The sequence below is a fragment of the Limulus polyphemus genome, unplaced genomic scaffold (assembly GCF_000517525.1).
Source record: "Limulus polyphemus unplaced genomic scaffold, Limulus_polyphemus-2.1.2 Scaffold3571, whole genome shotgun sequence".
Taxonomy (NCBI): Eukaryota; Metazoa; Arthropoda; class Merostomata; order Xiphosura; family Limulidae; genus Limulus; species Limulus polyphemus.
The window spans coordinates 8367-31470 of NW_013669181.1; the positions used below are offsets into that span (position 1 = coordinate 8367).

The 23104-nt window shown below is 29.8% G+C and overlaps 1 protein-coding gene across 2 annotated transcripts in view; it reads left to right on the plus strand.

Moving 5' to 3' along the window:
• LOC106469612 (secretory carrier-associated membrane protein 1-like) overlaps positions 1 to 23104 on the plus strand; it is a 35915-nt gene that overhangs the window by 7594 nt on the left and 5217 nt on the right. The window contains exons 2-8 of one of the 2 annotated variants that reach the window (XM_022398190.1): positions 388 to 492; positions 4057 to 4209; positions 5238 to 5304; positions 5645 to 5773; positions 10223 to 10379; positions 11394 to 11495; positions 21206 to 21323. In XM_022398190.1, coding sequence (XP_022253898.1) covers positions 388 to 492; positions 4057 to 4209; positions 5238 to 5304; positions 5645 to 5773; positions 10223 to 10379; positions 11394 to 11495; positions 21206 to 21323 — 831 coding nt within the window. Of the gene's footprint in view, positions 1 to 387; positions 493 to 4056; positions 4210 to 5237; positions 5305 to 5644; positions 5774 to 10222; positions 10380 to 11393; positions 11496 to 20611; positions 20748 to 21205; positions 21324 to 23104 lie in introns of both variants that reach the window. The other variant, XM_022398189.1, reaches the window with a different exon arrangement.

Sequence of the window (23104 nt, forward strand, 5' to 3'; positions counted from 1 at the left end):
TAAACTTATTTTGTTAAAACATAGAACAGTAAATAAAGAAGTAAAGCAAACAATTATCTCTTCTAGTTACAACCTTTATACTTGGTTGCTAAACCTTTTAAAATTATCTCTTTTTGTATTTAGTTTATGAGTTTACTTGAATATGAGTAAATGAAAATTTCGTTTTATGATTTATAGTAAGCTAATTACATTTTATTCCCTCTTTTAACTTTCAAACCACGAAATAAATTTTGCTGTTTTTTCTGTCATACAGATTTAGCAATATTGAAAGAAGCAAGTTGTTTGACTAGACTAGGAAATTGTATCTTATGGCATGATTTTATTATGTTATTTTTTCTTGTTGTTAGTATAGAAGGTAATTAAAAGAATTGTTCGGTTTAACTACAGGATCCTGCTGTTACACAAGTGACTGGACAAGCAAGACAAACTCCATCAAATTTTGAAGACTATAATCCTTTTGCAGATACTGGAAATCAGAACAGAGTTCCCTCTGTAAGTATCATGATGCCTTACAGTGTTTTGTATGAGAAAGTGCCAACTATTTTGGGAAAGCAGAATTTAGAATAAAGTGTACACCAATGTAAAATGTATAAACTGCAGAGTTTGGATAAATGGCATGTTTTCTGTTTTAAATAAATATCTCTCAATACTTAAGTTTATAGAATGCAATTTTCATCCTTTTGCACTCAAGCACTTGTTTTACAATGAGTTGAGACTTGCACTTTGTATATATATACTAGACTATTATACTTGCTCAGTAGTCCTAAAACATGCCAGTTTGAAATTAGTACTACTTCAAAAATAGGCAACATTTTTGAAATTGATATGCCTCACCCAGTGTTGGAGAGTTGAATTGGTGATTGTACGGGTAGCAGGGTGTAGGAATGGTGGTACATTTGCTCCAGGGCTCATCAAAATTATGAACATTTCTTTTATTTAAAAAGAAAATGATAAAATAACATTTGTCACTGAAAAATATTTCCAGTTGAGAGTTACTTTAGTGTTCAGTATTTATGAACAACTTTTCAGTTTGTCTCTTGCACTGTCTTGAGGCTGACTGTTTCATAATGAGAATAAGGTTTTATAAATCAATGCCAGTAAACGGCATGCTTACGAAAATATGTATCACCTGTTGTTTCAACAATAGTAACATTCAGAATTACTACAGTTGAGACATCTGATGTTTCCTACAATATTATATACTTATAGAAGAAAGCCATTTTTGAAAGGAAAGCTTGCTCATATTTTGAATGTGAATATAAAGACCTGATTGAGTTTTTATTTTGTGTTGATGATTTATTCATGTTGTGAATTTAAAACAAGATATGGCAATTTTGTGTTAGGACTTAGGAACAGCTGTAAATAGGAGAGGTGGGTGTGGGCATATGAAAATATTTTCTTTGAACCATTCAAACCAGTACTGTGCCACTGATAGATAGGTATGATGCAATGTCTTTATCTTATTATGGTCAGGTAAATATGTATTTTTTTCACGTACTTCCAATTGGTGGTCACAGGCATGAATACTAAGATATACGAGTCATTATGTATTATTAAGTAAAGAAAAACAACTGGAATTCATTCTGTTTAAATAATGTAGTATGTCATCTATCTATTCTTCCTTATCGGTATAAAAAATCTTAAGTAACCATGATTAATATCTGATATGTGCCACTCCCCAATGATTACCTAGGCAGGTGGTGAAAGTGAAATAGGTAAAGAACCTATAACATGAAAAATTAATTAGTTTTCTGCAAAGTTTTGCTGGTGTTGTTTTGAAATATAAGTAACATTTTACAATATAAATTTTATTAAATACCATATTTCAAACAAAACTATAAGTTGTCTTTGAAGACACTTATGCCCAATTATTTTAACTGAAATGTGTACATTAGAGAGAAAGCATTCTTATTTGTAAAAAAAGAACTCTGTAATAGCTAAACAACTTTGAAGTTATAACATTCTTATAGTTATAATTAAAGGAATGTTACAAGCAGGTGAAAAAAGTAGATATATTTTGAAAGACACTTGTTAACATTTATGTTAATAGACCCATTAATAAATAACTTATGTTTAAATGTATAAAACAGCTTGAGTATAAAAAGTAATTTTGTTTCAGGTTAAATAGCCATCACTAATTATTCTAATTAATTAACAGTGTATCCATGTAATAAAGTAAATGCAACTCTAAGGACATTTTATAAAATTTCATAAAACTTAGCATTAATGGGTCAGTTTATACCAATGTTTAAAAGCAGTAGAGCTATTTATTATAAATACAGAAACTAATAATATTAATATCCATGCTACTATTGTGAAATTAAAATGTTATCAAAGGTGAGGAGATGTTGGTGTATTACACATTTTTCTTTTTAAGTTTTTTTTGCAACTTTTATAATGTATCCACTGCTTTACATGTAAAAGTCTAAGATTTAATATTTCTTATATGAAAATACAAGGAAATGGTTGAACTTACAGCAAGAGATGAGGGTTATTTTACTGAAGTACTGATCAGATAGCTTTTCCTGTTACAACAATTTTAACCATCTCTTTGTATTTCCAGATGCTGTAATTACATTTGTTATTCAAGCCAATGTTACTTTTACATATCTGATAATGTGTCTTGCTGTACAATGGTTTTCTCGAGTACTTTTAATATTTACTGCTGCCGTACGGCAGGGGTATTGCTGTCACTCCTGTATGTGTGTAAACGTAATGACTCCAAGTTTTCATTTGATTTTGATCCAACGGTTGATACAAAGGTTGAGTGTCCCACAAGTTCCAATTATTGAATCTTGGTCAAAGGTCAAGATCACACTGAAGGTCAACCACTTTCATTATAATAGTACACTGTAACAAATTAGGAATTTGTAAAGTGGACAAAACTTGTGGAGAAGGCAAGATAAAAAGAGGATCTTGGCACCTAAACTTACATTTTTGAGAATGAGAATTTGTTTGATATATATTTCAGGTTGGTTACCACAAAAGTTAAAAACCATTGTGCCAGGGGTTATGGGTTATAATTACTAATTAGCTCTCAAAACCATTGTGGTAGAGGTTATGGGTTATACTCACTAATTAGCTCTCAAAACCATTGTTGCAGGGGTTATGGGTTATAGTTACTAATTAGCTCTCAAAACCATTGTGGTAGAGGTTATGGGTTATACTCACTAATTAGCTCTCAAAACCATTGTTGCAGGGGTTATGGGTTATAGTTACTAATTAGCTCTCAAAACCATTGTTGCAGGGGTTATGGGTTATACTCACTAATTAGCTCTCAAAACCATTGTGGCAGGGGTTATGGATTATACTCACTAATTAGCTCTCAAAACCATTGTGGCAGATGTTATGGGTTATACTCACTAATTAACTCTCATAGACAGCTAAGAATGTGATTATTTATAGCACAGCTGATTTATTAATTTTGGTGTAGAATGAATTAAAAACTTTATTTTAAGCAGCCTAACTAGACACAGAAACCTAACACGTATACTGATAGTACATGTTATCATAATTCAAGTCATGTCACTATATATGTTTGTTAATATATTTGTTCCTTGCAGATGAGCCTTAATGAGTACCTACAAATGTATTGTAATGTTTAAATAGGCTTTATTTTCTCAAAAGTGGAATATTATCTTAGGGCAAACTCTTAAAAACTTTTCAAAACAACACATATCTAATTCAAAGCAAATTGTTTAGTCAAGAAATTATATCGTCTATTGCTTGAAACTGAGAAAGGAATGAGAAGCACTAATTCTTTGTGCATTTTGAGGTTGTATTTTGACTTACGTAAACATGTCTTTATTTCAACAAAGTTATTCTATGTTCATTAATATTTACTTATAGGCAATTTTGAATCTTGTGTACTGTTCATTTTTTTTTCTGTGTGAGTGCGTGTTTGTATGTGTGTAAGCTGTTGAAATTCCTGAGTAACATAACTTTAAACTCTTAAATTTTTTAAATACATTAGTTTTGATTTGAAATGATTTATTGAAAGTGTCTGATGTTTGTGTGTTTACTCATAAGATTTTTGTTCATTCTTTTATTATACAGCAAGTACGTGGTGCATCTCACCCTCCCCAATATCAAGATGATCCACCTTCTGGTGAACCGGCAATTATAAAGCCTGTTTCTGAACCCCCACCCACGTATACACCATCAGCTTCACAGTCTGTTAATCAACAGGATCTCCAGAAACGTCAGCAAGTAAGTCTGGATGCACATTGTTCGCCCCCCCCCCACCTTCATTTTATATATTTACATATACTTAATATAAATTGTTTAACATTATTGTTGATATTTGTACATCATGTCAAAAAACAATAATATTGTAAGTTAATGTATGTAGAATAGGTGGTATATGGACCTCAGACATCATCAAAAGTGAAGGAGCCAAAAGCCACCTCAGTGAATATTTGTATAAAAGAGTTAAGATATTTGCTCAAATTTCACATAGATCAGAAAGCAATTATTCTGAAAATATTGAAAGTTGAGTTCTTATTTGAAAAACAAATTTCCAAAGTTTATTGTTTTCATTATCTAGTTAATTTAGTACAAGTTTTCTTTCCTGGTTGTCATTATACTGTAGCTCACTAAAAAGTTCAATCATTTTGTTGCAACTTTATTATCAGCGGTGGTCATTCATTATATAAAATGATTTTTTTAATAAAAATAAGATCTACACTAGCTGAATTTTTAGTGTGTATTAGGACATTAATTTGCAAGAAGTAAAAGTAATTTTCAGATTCATTAATTTAAGTATAATATTGTTGTCATTATATTGTTACATATTAAGTGTTATACTTAATATGTAACAATATAATGACAACAATATTATACTTAATATGTAACAATATAATGACAACAATATTATACTTAATATGTAACAATATAATGACAACAATATTATATTGTTGTATTCTATTGTTACATACTTTATCAGTACTTATTGGCCATTGTTGTTTTTCACATTTTTATTAATAGGTTTTTTTTGTTTTTCATTAGAAAGAAAGAAATTAATCACATTTTCAATATTTGTAAACATTTCAAGATCATGAAGTGTTTGTAAGTTTGTTGTTTTCAGGAGCTAGAAAGAAAAGCAGCCGAACTCCAGGAAAGAGAGCAAGCTTTAAGAAATGTTGGAACTAAAATTAAAAATGAAAGAAATTAATCACATTTTCAATATTTGTAAACATTTCAAGATCATGTAGTGTTTGTAAATTTGTTGTTTTCAGGAGCTAGAAAGAAAAGCAGCCGAACTCCAGGAAAGAGAGCAAGCTTTAAGAAATGTTGGAACAGATGGTAAGTTTATATCTTTTTTTAAGCACCTATTTTTATATTTCAATATCAAATAAGCTGAGAATTTGAGTGTACACAAATGGCCAAGGTCAAGCAAAACAGCTATCAAAATGTATAGTTGGATTGAAAAAATATTAAATATTTGTTTATCATATTTATGTTCTCACAATGTATATGTATTTCACGATAGTGAACCAGAGAAACTCATTATTGTCACTAGATCATTAATGATGATATTTAAACAAGATTCAAATAGTTAATTCTGTAGGAAGACCTAATTATTACCCATTTCCGAAGATCGTTTTGGTTTCCATTCTGAGTTAAAGATTGACTCTTATTACAGTTCGAGCAAATAATTGGCCACCTTTACCTGCCAAATGCTGTTTTGGACCTTGCTTTTATCAAGATATATCTGTGGAGATTCCCATTGAATTTCAGAAGACTGTGAGGACTGTGTACTACTTATGGATGTGTAAGTTTTGAACAAATGTTGTTTTACAATATGAAATTGAAAACTTTGTATCACTGATGTTTGATAATAAAAAAAATCTAAGTTTTGGACAAATGTAACTGATGGTAAGGAATTATCTCTTATCTACTTTTTGAAAATTTATGTAAAATTAACATGGAACTTGTAAATCAAAGCTGTAGAAATAAGAGACTGTGTGTTCAGTTTATTTAGCATAGTGAATGTGACAGATCCAAAACTACTGACAGTAATTTCTGTAGATACATTGTTGTTTTTTTGTTTTATATATATATATACCTGAAATATTTGTTTTTTGTGAAGAATCTCTGCTGTAATCTTATTTTGCTTTAACCTTACTATAATTTCAAGGTGGTTCTAAATCAAACTTTTGAAAACTAAAACTGTTTTACAGAGGAGGTAAAACTTTTCTTTTTTTTTTTAAGAACTTTCTACTAAAGTTGTTGGAATAAATATTTTCATGTACTTGTCAATCATGCATGAGATAAATGTTTTCTAGCTAAGAGAGAGACTTGGGTGATAGTTGCTTATTTTCCAAGCTTTATATCTAACCAGAAAGTGCTTCACAGACTATACAAGAATCCTGTTTTTTATAACTTGTTGTAAATCAAAGAATAAACCAACGGAAACAATGCGTGTAGTCTTAAGCATTTCCTCCTAAGAGCCAATATAAATATTGCATGACTATTTCTGAAATTATAATTTTTTTTGTTGATAAAGACTTATTTTCTCTCACCTAAGTTTGTGTATTGTTTTATGTTATTGAACTATTGATATATTTGGATTTAGATATTCGGTGACAAAAATATACCACAGATTCTATATCATTATTCTCACCTACATTACATATTGAAGTGTAAATTACTCAAATATCCGAATTTTACTTGATTTGAATTTCTTAACAAAAGCTGAGGTTCATATGGTAAATAATTGTAATTATTTGTTATGGTCTGCAGTCATTCTCAAAAAAAAAGAATGGGTATTATTGATTTGATTTTATATTTTTTGATTTTTTGTTTTACTGTATATTGATATTGCTACAGTTAGTGATAAGGTAGAGAAAATAAAGTATAAAAATTTTAAGGGATAAAAAAGTTTTCATATTTATTTAAGAGGTTCTAGAGGTTATGCAAATGAAAACTGTAAGAAAAAAAGTAATTTATTCTAAACATGAAAATCATCATTTGTTCTGACTGACTTAATAATAACTTTGTAAATCCACAGACAAATCTTTAGTAGAAATACTTTGTTAAAAAATTAGACTTTTTTGTGTACAGTACTTGTAACTTTTACCCAAAGTTTGCCCAATTTTTTTAAAATACACTTTAGTATCTTAACCTTATCACCATGGGTATCCTTTACTGCCCATGACACAAGGTTTTAGTGTTTTATATTCAAAATTTTATTAAACTACTTTTTGTTTATGTTATACCAGTTAGAATAGCATAAAATCTTAGCTAATAATCCATATTTTAATAGTATACAAGTTTTAAGTTCTTAATTCTACAAGGCAATATTTTAAAAAACCCTGAATTTCTCCTAGTGTGACCCATGTGACACATTTTCTCTTAGCATGTCATCTTCCCTATTTTATCCACCACCTCTCAAAAAAGTATGAAAGTAAACGTAAATTACTCTCTATAAAATCATCATTGATCAGACAAACCATAATTTTTTATAGTGTTCAGTTTTCTTTGGTTACAGAGCTATTGAATAAAAAATTAGACCCCTCCTGCCACACCTACCTGTCACATCCTATCTCTCAGAATTGTTAATAGTTCTCTCTTACAGTTAATTATATATTATCTATAACTAATGGAAAGTCAAGGTTTTTATCTATCAAATGACGTATTGTATAACGTTATGTTCTGAACAATTAAATGTCAGTTTCACTCAGAGTATCAACATTGTTCCAGTGAGAAAGTTAACGACTAGTTTGGATGAATTTGTAATGACTCTTGTCATAGTTAGAAAGCCAGAAAAATTTTGAGAGGTAAGAGAATTTGTCTACTTTTTGCATGTTATTAGTCTATATTATTTGGTGGATTATTTAATTAAATACAAATTATTAAGTGCATTATGATCGTTAGTATAAAAAATTAGGGTTGACTCTTTTCGACAATACACAGCAAGAAGAAAAAAGAAGATTGGTCAAGTATTTTATTTCTTGTTCTTCATGTTTATTCTTTATGTGTAATTATAAAAGTAACTAAATGTAACAATAGGAATCCTTTTAGGTTAGTTAAGATTAGATGAGATGAGATAAAATAAATGATAATATTATAATAAAAATGTTTCATGAGGCACACATGTGAGCAGCTCAAAGAAACTTGTGGTTAATGTGATTCATTAGTGAAATGTGAGCTGCACGTTCCCCGAGTGATTTACAACTTATAATGGCACAGATAGTAGTTACACACGTCAAAGGGAAATAAAACAAAATTTAATTATAAATAGATGTATAGTGTTACAAAGTTAGAGCTACTTAGGATAAACGAATGTAGTTTCATGTTACAATTTGAAGTCATTCTAGAAATAAAAAAGGTAACTTGGGTTTAGTTTGATTTTTTTTTTGGTGGTTACGAGGTCTATCAATTTGACCGATTCCATTTTGAGATAGGGTAGAGAAAATAACAGATAAACTATAAAATTTTCATGAAAAACGTTTGAAATGCATTTAGGAGGTTTTAGGGATTACACAAAGGAAATTTGAGAATTTTGAGATGAGGAAAAGTATTTTTAATTTTAACATGAAAATTGCTTTGCACACAGACTATTAAAAACAAATACTCAATATATTCATGGACAAATGTTTATTTTATTAAAAATGCTTTACTAAAAATATGATTTTTTAAATGTGCAAGGCTTATCATATGAACTGAAAGACTGTCAAATCACACACACACACACACACACACTATATTGAAAGTTAGAAGTATTAAATCTATAAAGACTTTAAACAAATACAAAGAGGTCACAGGGTCGGTCAAATTGGCATGAAAAGCAACAAATGAAATGGGAGAGCTTGGGGTAAACAAATGATCCAATTACAGAATGCAACATGCATACTTCCAGCTTCCATATTGACTGATCTCATGAAAATGTTTGCTTTTTTTTTCATTTAGGTTTTATCTAATCTAAAAGTTTCTTATTTTTACATTTGTTACTTTTTGTTAAAAATATGTAACAATAAATTAAAAATTTACCCCCAAAAAAACTAAAAATTCTGCAGATTGTTTAATAATAAAGGCCATTTGTACTTGGAGACCATGTTTCAGTAAACCTACTTTTTTATGTGTTGATTGTACAAAACATAATTCATGTAGTTTTTCAAATATACATTTTAGAACATAAAAAATAATTTGGGTACTAGAATCAAATGTCTCAAAACTACTATAATTTATCTGACTTTCTAACTAAGCTAGAAATAAGTTCAAAATTCTATTATTGCTCGGAGCAATGGCTTCACTCAACACTTGTCAAGCTTTTCTTGGGAACTGTCATACTTGTATGCCAAAACTAAAAACTTAAGATTCCTGTATATTACAATATTCCCTTTTTTGTAGGTTATAAGCATGTTTATTAGACAAGTAGGCATGTGAGTATAATTGGTTTGAAATACATGAAAAGATTGAAGGTGCTTCTCTGGTGGGTTGTTTGACAAATCTGTTTATCTCAGCAAATCAAGAAAGTAGGAGGTTTAAATTTTTATTCATTCTTTTCAGTATGTGTAGTTTGTTTCTAAATGGTTGGACACTATAGTAGCTGTATTGTTGATGTTATAAAATCTAAGTGGGAGTGATAAGAGGGCAGATGTATTGTGACAGAATAGTGAAGATTATGAATTTTTTAAACATTTTCTTTTGGAAATAAGAAAATAAAACTTAAATAATATTAAAACTTGAATTATTAACTACATTTGAATGCCCAGTTTATTGTTATATGTTTTTAATGAAGTTATTTGATTAAATTTTGAATGTAGCTCTAAAGAGGTCATGACATTCACACTGCAAGGTCAATGAAATTGACAGAGCCCATGTACATAGGGTTGAAGCTAAGGAATACATTTAGACTATTTGTATCAAATATGAGAAATATAAAAGAGTTGAGATGTTCAATAAAACATTTACTGTAACTTGACATTCTATAAGTTGTTGAATTATATTTACATTTGGGTATTTCATTTTTTAAAGTTCAAGTTAAATCAAAGAAATCTTGTAAATGTTAAGATTCCTTTACATATTCTTCATTCAACTTCAACCAGCGTATTGTATATAAAAATGAAATTATCACTCTAGGAATTTAAAGCATAATCCATTTTGATGTAGGTTTACTGACTTTAAAAATTAAAGTTTTAATTTTGGTTGAATGAAGTTATCCTTAACTTTATTGTACATTGGATTAAGACTAACATCTTTTATTTTTTTCTTTCAGTTTACTTTTGCGTTCTGTGTTTGAATGTGATTGGTGCTTTTGCCATGTTTATAACTGTTGGTGGTGGAACTACTTTTGGATTTGCCCTTCTAGCCCTAGTCCTCTTCACACCACTTTCATTTCTCTGCTGGTTTCGGCCACTGTACAAAGCTTTCAGGTAATAGCTGACTTGTTTTGTTATGAAATTATGTAGTGTAACATTGGTGAACTATTTTAATATTTAGTTGGAAACTCTTGTATGTAATCCACCCCACAATAATTTAGACCTGCTTGAAAATAACAGCAATTTTAGTGTTTGACGTTACATCCAGGGCATTTAAAAATGAATGATCTTTAAGGGAAAACTTTTCTCCAAAGAAATACCCAAAAGGTCATTGTAATTTGCTTGTTTGTATAACTAGAATTTTTTATAATAAAAATTCATCATAAATATGAAAATGATACTTTAGTAACTTAAGAAAAACAAATATAAAACACTTTACTACACAAACTGAAAAAAAAAATCACTTCTGAGTGAAAACAAAAATGAATTGTATCATTTTTCAACCATATTACTCCTGCTGTCTACAGTATTGACAAGGCCTTCACCCAGTACTACAACTGACATTGTGAGTCAATTTTCCCACTATTACCCCTCACATATCAGCTTTATTTGTTTATTTTTTCACATCTTTTCATTCTGCATCTCTCACTTACATTATTTCTTTACAAAAATTGATTCACCATTATTGTTACATCACACTTCGAACCACGATTCACACATTCTCCTATTGTTACCTTTATTTTGATGATATTCGAATGTGTTCTAGATACACAACTTGGGTTAAGGCCAAAAACATTGTGCCAATTTAAAATTTTCCTAGATTTTATTACCATTGTATCTTGTGTGTGTGTTTTTTTCTTTCTTAAACATATTAGTGGTCTAATAAGGTGCTGTTTATATCACCAATTTTAACGGACAATAATTATTATGGTGTGAACTAGATAGAGTTGTAATTATGATCAATTTTATTTAAGTCATTTAACACTAGAGTTTTGGAGTAAAGATTAATAATACAATACTTTTGTATTTTTCAACACAAAGTATTTATTTTGATGTTAATAAAAGGGACATTAAATATATTTTTCATTAAAAATACTGAACCATAGAATGTTTGTTTTACTCTTCTAGGAGTGACAGCTCCTTCAATTTCATGGTTTTCTTCTTTGTATTCTTCTTTCAAACCATCATTGCTATCCTGTATGCCATTGGAATACCAGGGATTGGTGGATGGTGAGATTATATCTTCTTTCTTTACCATTAATCATTCTGTGTGGATTACAAATTCTCTCTTAAAGTTGTATCAATGTTTAATTTGTTCTCACTTCTTGATGTGGGAACTATTATTCTATACATAGACATCTAACAATGGACCCCACTTTTTTTTTTTTCTACAGCATAAACACACAATTTTGTAAACACCCAATGAAAAGCTTACCTTTTGAGAAAATTGTCTTAATTTTAACAAATTCTTAACTCTCCTTATATAGGATCATTTTGATCAACCTTGTAACTGCCATGTAATCATTAAATTACACTTTCTATAACTTTAAGTGTAGCTTCATGAAGTTTGGAGTAAACATTACAAGGCTGTTGTACTCAAGAATCAGATTTTTTAAATAAAATATTTCTATGAAAGACTTGTCTGTGAATTTACAAAGCCCATGCTCAGTAAGTCTGAGGACAAGATAATTTTCATGTTGAGAATGAAAGTATGTTTTTGATCGTACAGTTTTCAGATTTAATTTACATTATGTCTAGACCTGTCCAAGTGAATATCAAGTGTGTTTTTTTCAGTAAAACTGTATTTTATCTGTTATTTTCTTCACCCTAACACTGCTTACAGGCTCTGCCCAATTGACTGACCTTGTAACCATTACAAAACAATATTATATATATAAATTGCCCTTTTTAGAGCTAAAGGTAATAGAATTTTAGTTAGTTTTATTTCTTCAAAGTTGCATTTAGATCCTCTCAACTATGGTGATAGCTATTTATTTTATCACACAGCTTTTTGTAAACAATGGATCCAGTTACCAGCAAACTCAAATTACACAACTGCTCTCGCACCTGGCCCTTGCTGTCACTAATCATGACTATTTTGTTTATTTCATTTAAAATTCCTTATCTAACCTAATAAGTTCCTACTTTTTACATTTTAGTTCCTTTAACCCTTCTAATATGGGTGGGTGTGTTCCACCAAGTACATAATCCCGAAAGTAACCATAAAGCAGTTATACTGTAACTTTTTAAAATGTACACGTATTTTCATGAAATTTTGCAGATTATCAGTAAACATTACAACGGATTCGTAAACAAAGTATCTGGTTTTTTAATTAAGTTTTAACATTTTTTATTTTCTAATGTTGAGCATCCAACACAAATTAATATTGATTGTAAAATTAAAAAATATTTCTATGCATCAGAAAATTGTCAATTTCACATGCAAAATCTCTCTAACCTCATAATAATGCTCCAGATAATTACATCTTATCTGTTATTTGCACTGTGTGGGTTTGGTCGATTCAACCAACCTTGTAACCACCATAAAAAAAATAGGACATTAATATAAATTACACTTTTTTTTTTCATTCTAGAATTACTACAAATTATAACACAAAAGTTTTTAGTCTTAAATAGTTTAAATCTCATAACATTTTACATATATAAAAATTTATTATTTTTATTTTATTGACCTTTCAGTAGTGCCTGACTAACATCATAGAAGTTGAATGATGTGGCACACGTGCACTCATGTTACTGTATCCAATCATATAAAACTAGCCTTTATAAAGTGACATGTCTTGGCTGTGTTGTAGTGGCCCAGTATTTTGTAAAGTACAATCACATTTTGGTTATAATACATTACATATGTATATATATATTCTTACTATTTACAAATGTGTTCTTAAATTTTAGTTATTTTTCTTAAAACAGTAAATAAAGAAGTATGGGAAAACAATTATCTTTTCTAGTTACGAACTTTGTACTCATTTGCTGCTTGCCATAATTTTCTAAGCCTTACCAAATTTTGTGAGTGGAAAATGTAAAACAGAATAATTTTTTTATGTTTTATATATACATTTTGAAATAAACAAAAAAGCATAAATTACTATATAATACCACATTAAGCATCTGTTTAAAGTCCAAGATGTACCATCACGCAAGTATCATCCACAGGTGTATACGTCGAGCATCATAAGATATTTTAAGATCTAGTTTATGGATTGTTAATGTATTGTAGAAGATACAATATGTAATCTGGTAATACATAACATTAAATATATTTTGTGAAATAGTAAGTCGTCGTGTTAAATATCACGATATGTGGAATGGTTACACATACTAATTGTATTTTATGAAGTGTTATCATAATATTTCTTGTTTAACTGTTGTATTTCAAACTTTAGGTCATCAAGAAATTAATGTTGCATATTGGAACACTTTCATTAACCCCCCCCCCCCAAAAAAAAAAAAACTTACGTCATGTATAATAGTTAAACGAACTGCCTAAACGTCATGTTAGTGTAGCCTATATAATGGAAAACTTAAATCAAGTCCTTCATCAGAAATGCTCTTCACTTGTAAATCGGAAAGGTGTTCTTTTTTTCCTTAACAGTGTACGTCCACATGTGGCACATTTGATGCAACACAAGGTAATGGAATTGGTTGGGAAGTTGTCCCCCCACCCACCATATTCTCCAGATATTGTATTTTAGATTACCATCTTTTTTCGTTCGCTGCAACTCAGTCTTAATGGGAAAACATATGCAAATGTGGTGTTAAAGAGGACATCAACATTATTTTTGCTTCTGAGCCAAGTGATTTCTTTAACCAGGGCATTAACAACCTGATTGTAAGATGGAAAAGCATCATCGATAATAAATGTTTTGGTTTGATATATAAGTTGTTTGGGTTTTTTCAACTAAAAAAAAGCTACATTAATTTCGTGATGACCTAATATATTGGACTTTCTATGTGGTAAGCTTTTGAAGAATGGCGAATTGATAATACATTATTGTAAACTTAGTTTGTTGAATGGTGACACATGTTTACCCTTTCAAGATGGGTCATGAGTGAAAGGCCATGTCATCTCATTTGTTGACTTGCATTCAAAATTTTATTGAACTACTATTTCATGAATTTATGTCAATAAGTTTGGCATCAAACTGTAGATTGTAATTCAAATTTTAGTACTATACATAACTCAATTTCTTAATTTAAAAGTAAGTATTAAAAAAAACACAGATAAACATCGATTTTTGTGTGTGATGTGGTGTGTTGAATGCAGTACTGGTTCAAATTAGATGTTTGTAAAGTCAAAATACTAAGTCTATAGTTTCGTACAAATTAGAAACTCAAATTACCGAGATTGACAAGCTAGGATATAAAATAAAGTCTTATCTTTTCAATTTGATAAGATATTGCTTATTTAATAAATCAAACACAGTGGCACTCTGCCCACCTCTTTCCATTTTTGGGAATGCTCTCTTATATACACTTCTATATATGACATGAATAACCAATAAAAAGCTCAGAATGTCCCCTAGTGGCTTTCTCAGCCATTTTCAAATATAAAGTCGTTATATCTTTTTTATCATTACAAAATATCATAGAGGTAAGTCAAGTCTTTATTCTGCTCATATTTCATATTGTTTTAGACCCAAATACAACCTTGTTACTAAAATTGATAAATTATAATTGAGTTTTATGGTATTAATGTAGTAATTTATGATTTTTGGTTATTTAAAACTTATATATAAAACCTAAAGAAAATTTTTTCATATCCTCCACGTGCAAAATTTTTAAAGGCTTAGCAACCTATGTCAGTACAAAGGTCGTAACTAGAAGAGATAATTGTTTGCTTTATTTACTGCTCTATGTTGTAGGAAAAATAACTGTAAGGACTTATTTCAAAATAGCAATAATCTATATACATATATAATGTATAATAATTGATGTGACTGTATTTTACAAAATACTAGTCAACTAAAACACAACCAAGACGAGTTACTTTGTACAGACCAAAGGTCACCTTTATGTTATTTGTTACGGTAACATGAGTGCACATGTGCCGTATCATTGTATCTTCTGTATTGTTAGCCAGGCATGGGTGAAAGGTCAATATAATAAAAATAATAAATATATATATAAATGTATAATGTTATGATTTGTTGTCATTCTGGAATGAAAGAGGCATAATTTATATTTATTTCCTATTTATTTTATGGTGGTTATGAGATCGGTCAAATCTACTGAACCAGTACAGAGGTTCATTAGTGAAAACAACAGATAAAATATAGAGTTTTTTCTTAAGAAACATTTGATAATTATCTGGACATTATAAAGATTTCGCATTTGAAATTTGAAAATTTTCTGATGCATAAAAGTATTTTTAATCTCAAAATGAAAATTGCATGATAGATTGGCAACATGCAAAAAGAAAAAAAAGCATGAGAAAAAAATTGCTTTACAAACCTTAAGACATAATTAAAAAAGAAATTGGCATTTTGTTTATGTGAAAGCATTGTAATGTTTACTGATAATCTGCCAAATTGTGTTAACATACGCTTACTAATTTAAAAGTTATAGCAGGAACACTATAACAAGCACAAAATGGTTACGAGTTCAGTCCGAGGGACCAAGCCCGTACTGAAAGAGTTAAGTATGTTTTATAGAGATATTACACACTGCATAATTTATTTTGTGATTTGGAATGCATCTCATTTAACATACTGTATTTGTTTATAATACACTGTTTTGCCAGAAGTATCTTGATAACATAGTCCAAATTCTGTTACTCGTTGTTGATGGTCTGAACAAATGTTGTTTTTCTGCAAGGAATGCTCTTAGCTAGACCCTAACAAATTTTTGATACAGTTTGTCTTCATTTTAATTTGAAAATTTACGTTTTTCTGCAGGCTCATTAAGGATTCACCCAAGTTAGAAAGATGGAGTAACACTGTTGTGACTATAAATATTAGTACCAAACCTTTGGCCAAGTTAGAAAGATGGAGTAACACTGTTGTGACTATAAATATTAGTACTAAACCTTTGGCCAAGTTAGAAAGATGGAGTAACACTGTTGTGACTATAAATATTAGTACCAAACCTTTGGCCAAAACTGGTATATTTCCACAGCACTTCCAAATGTGTTTCTAAATAATGTTACATCACGTTAAAAAAACAGCAGTTTTTTATCGGCTAGATTAAAGATTAGTAGGCTATCAAAAAGTGGTAAAATTAATGTTCCTCTGCTTGTTGAAAATGCAAAAAATATTGTAAACAAAGGAGCACAGGAAGGGTAACTGGAGCACAAATATATATTTTTTAATTCTTCTTGTTTTGAACATTTTAAGTACTACAAGTGAAATTGAAGATTATCTGTTCAGAATACAATGTAATATAATGTCATTTGGCTTTCTACTGGTTATAGGTAATATGTAATTAAATGTTTAACAATTCTGAAAGAATAGGACAGGTGGGTGTGGCAGGAGTGGTCTGATTTTCTGTTTGATAGCTCTAACTAAACAAAATTGAAGGTTATAAAAATTATGGTTTGTCTGAGCAATGACGGTTTTATAGAGAGTAATTTACGTTTGATTTCGTACTTTTTTCAGGGGTGGTGAATAAAATAAGAAAGATGACATGCTAAGAGAAAATGGGTCACATGGGTCACACTAGGGGAAATTCAGGATTTTTTTTAAAATAGTGCCTTATAGAATTAAGAACTTAAAACTTATACACTATTAAAATATGGATTATTAGCTAAGATTTTATGTTACACTAATTGGTATAACAAACAAAAAGTAGTTTTATAAAATTTTGATTGTAAGACACTAAAACCTTGTGTCATGTGCAGTAAGGGATACCCATGGCAATAGAGAGGTTTTGTTCCCATGGAAAAGGCAATGACTAGCTTGGGTTCATGTTGCATAGTTAGAAAGCCAGAAAAATTTTGATTGTTAGAGGAAATTGTCTGCTTTTTCCATGTTATTATTCTATGTTAGTTTGTGCATTATTTAATTAAATAAAAATTATTTAATGCACTACTACCATTAATGTAAAAAACAAAGTAGGGTTAAGTGTCATTGTTAGTAACAGCAAAAAAAAAGAATACTTGGGTAAGTACTTTATTTCTTGTTTTTCATGTTTATTCTTATGAAAGTAACTAAAATGTAAAAATATGAATTTCTTTAGGTTAGTTATGGTTAGATTAGGTGAAATAACTAATAATGATATAACAAAAATATTTCATGAGGCATGCACACGCAGCAGCTTGGCGTAGCTAGTGGGTAAGTTAATTCGATAGCTTAACATGAGCTGCAGGTTCCCCAAGTGATTTACAACTTATAATGGCATAGCTAGTAGTTAGACACGTTCAAAGGGCAATAAAGCAATAAAATTTAATTATCAATAGATGTATGCTGTTACGAGTTTAAAGTTGTTTAGGATAAATGTAGTTTCATGTTACAATTTGAAGTCATTCTTTTGTTGTTGTTGGTCATAAGGTTGGTGAAATTGACCAACTGTTAGAGTTAGGATAGAGAAAGTAACAGATAAAATATAAAATTTTACAAACATTTGAAATGTATTTAGGAGGTTTCAGAGATTACACATATAAAATTTGAGATTTTTTGAGATGAAGAAAAGTATTTTTAATCTTAACATGAAAATCACTTTGCACATGGATTATTTAAAACAAATACTCAATATACTTACAGACAAATCTTTGTTGTGGTTTATGTGAAAGACTTGTAATGTTTACTGAATGACTACAAACTTTTGTGAAGATATACATACAATATTAAAAGTTAGTGGTATGAGATCTATAAAGACTTTGAACGAATATAAAGAGGTCACGTGATCAGTCAAATTGACCGAGCCCATATATATATTATGTATATATGACTGTGGACAGCAATTTATGATTAAAATGATCAAATATATATAAAAAGTTGTATAAAAGTGGAATCTTTAAATATGTGTAAAAGTTGATAAGTTAAACAAGAAAAAATTGGGGAATACTTGTCCCCCTCCCTTTTGGTGCAGTTGGAACAAGCAGCAGCATGATGTAAAAGGGGGGGGGGGGAGCCAAGTATTCCCCCATCTTGAGGGGGGGTCGGTTTACATATACCAGTTCTTGGTTTATTTCAATTTTTTTTTTGTGGTTACGAGGTCGGTCAAATTGACCAATTGCATTTTGAGATAGGGTAGAGAAAATAACAGATAAAATATAAAGCATTCGTGAAAAAAAAACGTTTGAAATGCATTTAGGAGGTTTTAGGGATTATACAAAGGAAATTTGAGATTTTTGAGATGAGGAAAAGTATTTTTAATTTTAACATGAAAATCACTTTGCACACAGACTATTCAAAGCAAATACTCAATATATTCATGGACAAATGTTTATTTTATTAAAAATACTTCACTAAAAAATATGATTTTTTGAATGTGAAAGGCTTATAATATGAACTGAAAGACTGCCAAATTTTGTGAAGATATATACACTATATTGAAAGTTAGAAGTATTAAATCTATAAAGACTTTAAACGAGTACAAAGAAGTCATGGGGTTGGTCAATTTGACCGACCCCATGTTGAGAGTTAAAATGCAAAGTTGTTAGACAGAGCATGAATAGATGTGGCTACCTCAACTGTAATGATGTGGTGAGGCTCCACAATAATTCTAATATAATGTACTCTCAGGATTCATGTTTGCAACGAGTTCACAGTGACTTTAGTGCATCCAATGTGGTTATGAAAGAACAAGTCACATCTCTGAACAGTGTAGCATGATTTCCATGAATGGGATTGCTCTACTAAATTACCCTTTTTTTTCTTTCGTAAATGACTTCAAGTTGTAACATGAAACTACATTTCTTTATTCCAATTAAATTTTATTGTTTTATTGCCCATTTGAACCGTGTCTAACTAGTATCTGCATCATTTTAAAGTTGTAAATCACACAGGGGAACGTGCAGCTCACATTACGCTATTCAATTACATTACCCACGAGTTGCTCACATGCATGCCTCATGAACCATTTGTTACTTGTTTTACCTAGTCTAGTCTGAAATAACTTAAAGATCTTTATGTTTAGATTTTTAGTTACTTTTATAATAATAACTAAAGAATAAATATGAAAAACAAGAAATAAAGTACTTACCCAATCTTCTCTTTTCTTGCTCTTGGGTTTCGAAGATAGTTAACCCTAATTTTTTATACCATAGATAGTAATGCACTTAATAATCTTTATTTAATTAAATAATGCACCAAAGAATATAGACTAATAACATGCAAAAAGTAGACAAATTCACTTACCTCTCAAAATTTTCATATCTTTCTAACTATGCGACAAGAGCCGTTACAAATTCATCCAAGCTAGTGGTTAGTTTTCCCAGGGAATGAATCTTGTACTGTGAGTGAAATTGATGATATTCTGTTCAAAATACAAAGTTATATGATACGTCATTTGATAGATAAAAACCTTGAGTTTCTATTGGTTATAGGTGATATATAATTAAATGTAAGAGAGAACTATCAACCAATTGTGAATGAGGATGTGACAGCTGGATGTGGCAGGAGGGGTCTGATTTTCTATTCGATAGCTATGTAACCAAACAAAATTGAAGGCTATAAAACTTATGTTTTGTTTTGCTAATTTTATAGAGAGTATTTTACATTCAATTTCGTACATTTTCGAGGGGTGATGGATAAAATAGAGATGGTGACATGCTAAGGCAAAATGTGTCATGTGGGTCACAGTAGTGAAAATTCAGGATTTTTTAAATATTGCCTTGTAGAACTGAGAACTTAAAACTTGTGTACTATTAAAATATGGATTATTATCTAAGATGTTATGCTATTCTAATTGGTATAACATAAACTAAAAAGTAGTTGAATAAAATTTTGAATGTACGACACTAAAACTTTGTGTCATGCACAGTAAAGGGTACCCAGGGCAACAGGGTTAACAATAGCCCGGCAGTGTAGCTTCTATTGCAAAAGGCTCCCATATCAAAAAATACATTACTCCTCCATGTTATCTTCACTATGGTTAGTCAGTAACATCCAGAACCTTCCAAGAGTAGTGATAAATGAAAAGTCTTAAATAATACTTTTAGAATGTATTAATGGTTATTAAAGTTTGCCTTTTTTTTAAAGCAAGACTGAGTTACATTTATTGTAAATGACTGGTGCAAAATATTTGTTTTAAATCTATTTCAATTTGAATGATAGTTAATAAAGTTGTTGTGTTTAAATTTTGTATGTGTTGAGTCCTTGAAGGTACAGGTATTTATGCTCATGTGGCAATTAAAAAAGGCTTAATTTCTTGGACCTTTTCAGTGGCATTGTGAATGGTCTGGCCTCCTTGCAAAGTCGACCTGTGACGATGAGCAATTATGCTGTAGGAGGGATTGTTCTGGTCATTGGATTCCTATGGGGTGTGGTAGCTGTTACCTCATCCATCATGTTGCTTAAGGTTCAGTTGGAACTCTTTAACACTGAAACTTATTAGTAATGTGTTAAGTTGTGATACTAAAATTTTTATAACAACACATTTCATGTTGTTTTTGTTTTATAGATGGTATCTTGTTCTCCAACAAGAAATTACCATGCCTGATGACTGAAGATGCATCTTTCACAATTGCTCTTTACTCTCGACTTTCAGGCTTCAAGTTGCATGAAGTGATATAAAATAAGACTGATGAGCATAATTAGCTATTTTTTTTTTACACAGTTAATCCTGGCTGTATTCTGTTTTTAAAAATTTCTTTTGCTAACCTTTACTTTTTTCTTGTTATGCTTAGATGGAAAGCGATACTACTAATGCACTTTTTTTTTGCTATTTTAGGTAACCCTTTATTTAATTCAGTTGCATGATGACTTTGAATTGCATGTGCTATAATTATATTTTACTCTTTTCTGTTCTTCGGATAGTGGCTTTATCCAAGGAATACAGAACATAGATTCCCATTTAGCCCTTGCTATATGTATTCTGATTGTTGCAGTTCTCCATACTATTTATGCCTTTGTGTCATTTCTGACGATTTTAAAGGTAAATTTCTGGTATTTTACTAACATTTCAGCAGTCCTCTGTTAACAGATTATTTTATAGATCAACATTTTTTCACTTTATGAATAGTTAAAAATTTTTGTTCTCTGTTATTGGAGTGTTTCAACATTTAATAACACTTTCAAGACACGTTATTGATCATTTTGTAATCATTATCGGATATATGTGAAACTTTGTTAATACTTTGATATTTTAGTAAACTTTATTAGTAGAATATTTTTCTTTGAATCAGCACTTTTAGTAAATTCTAATTAATTATGTTTTAAAAATTTTAGAGATACCAGGTCTGGAAATAGTAGTGTTATTTTCATCAACCATAAAACCCATTTTTGGTCAAATGTTTTTTAAATTTGGAAAGGTATTTCAGATTACGTTGTGTCATATTACTGAGCATATATATATATTTATGAAATATGACAAGGTCACCTAGAATGAAAACAAAATCAATTCAGAGTTGCATGTTTGCTCTGTAACCTATAATTAAAAAAACAAAAAAAACTCAACTTATGCTCTCAAGTATCTCAACATTAATTTTCCATATGTAATATTTAAAGCTAGACAGTTTTAAGATTTTTTTTTACATACCATGCAAAACAGAAACAGCATTTGAATCCAGACTTTTGGTTTAAGTTGTGTTTGTAATGTGCACTCGTATATATTAGACATTTTTTTTTCATTTGTTAGTAAATCAAACCAAACATGCTGACATTCACTCATAGTATGATAAAATATTGTCTTTTTTTTTCTATAATAGGTCACCACATTTATTTACATTAGCATCTCCACATTTGATTAAGTATCTCCAGTTGTTTAAGACGGGGGATACAAGGATACCTTATAATTCTTAATATGTCCAAATAAACTACCAACCATTGGCAGTTACTGACTTGTTGATCTTGGCTGTGTGTGGTAACTCTGACAATATACATTCACCATGTTTGGAGGCCTGCTGTTATTAATTAAGGGAACATTTTTAAATTCACACACTATTATCCATGCTTACATGGTATTATCTTCCATGGGTAACACTTATTTAAATTCATACACTATTATTCATGTTTACGTGGTATCTTCCATGGGTAACACTTAATTAAATTCACACACTATTATTCATGCTTACATAGTATTATCTTCCTTGAGTAACACTTATTTGAACCCAAGGAAGATAATACCATGTAAGCATGAATAATAGTGTGTGAATTTAAATAAGTGTTACCCAAGGAAGATAATACTATGTAAGCATGAATAATAGTGTGTGAATTCAAATAAGTGTTTCCCAAGGAAGATAATACCATGTAAACATGAATAATAGTGTGTGAATTTAAATAAGTGTTATCATGAATAATAGTGTGTGAATTTAAATAAGTGTTACCCAAGGAAGACTTACATGGTATTATCTTCCTTGGGTAACACTTATTTGAATTCACACACTATTATTCATGTTTACATGATATCTTCCATGGGTAACACTTATTTAATTTCACACACTATTATTCAATAACACTTATTTAAATTCACACACTATTATTCATGTTTACATGGTATTATCTTCCTTGGGAAACACTTATTTGAATTCACACACTATTATTCATGCTTACATAGTATTATCTTCCTTGGGTAACACTTATTTAAATTCACACACTATTATTCATGTTTACGTGGTATCTTCCATGGGTAACACTTATTTAAATTCACACACTATTATTCATGTTTACGTGGTATCTTCCATGGGTAACACTTATTTAATTTCACACACTATTATT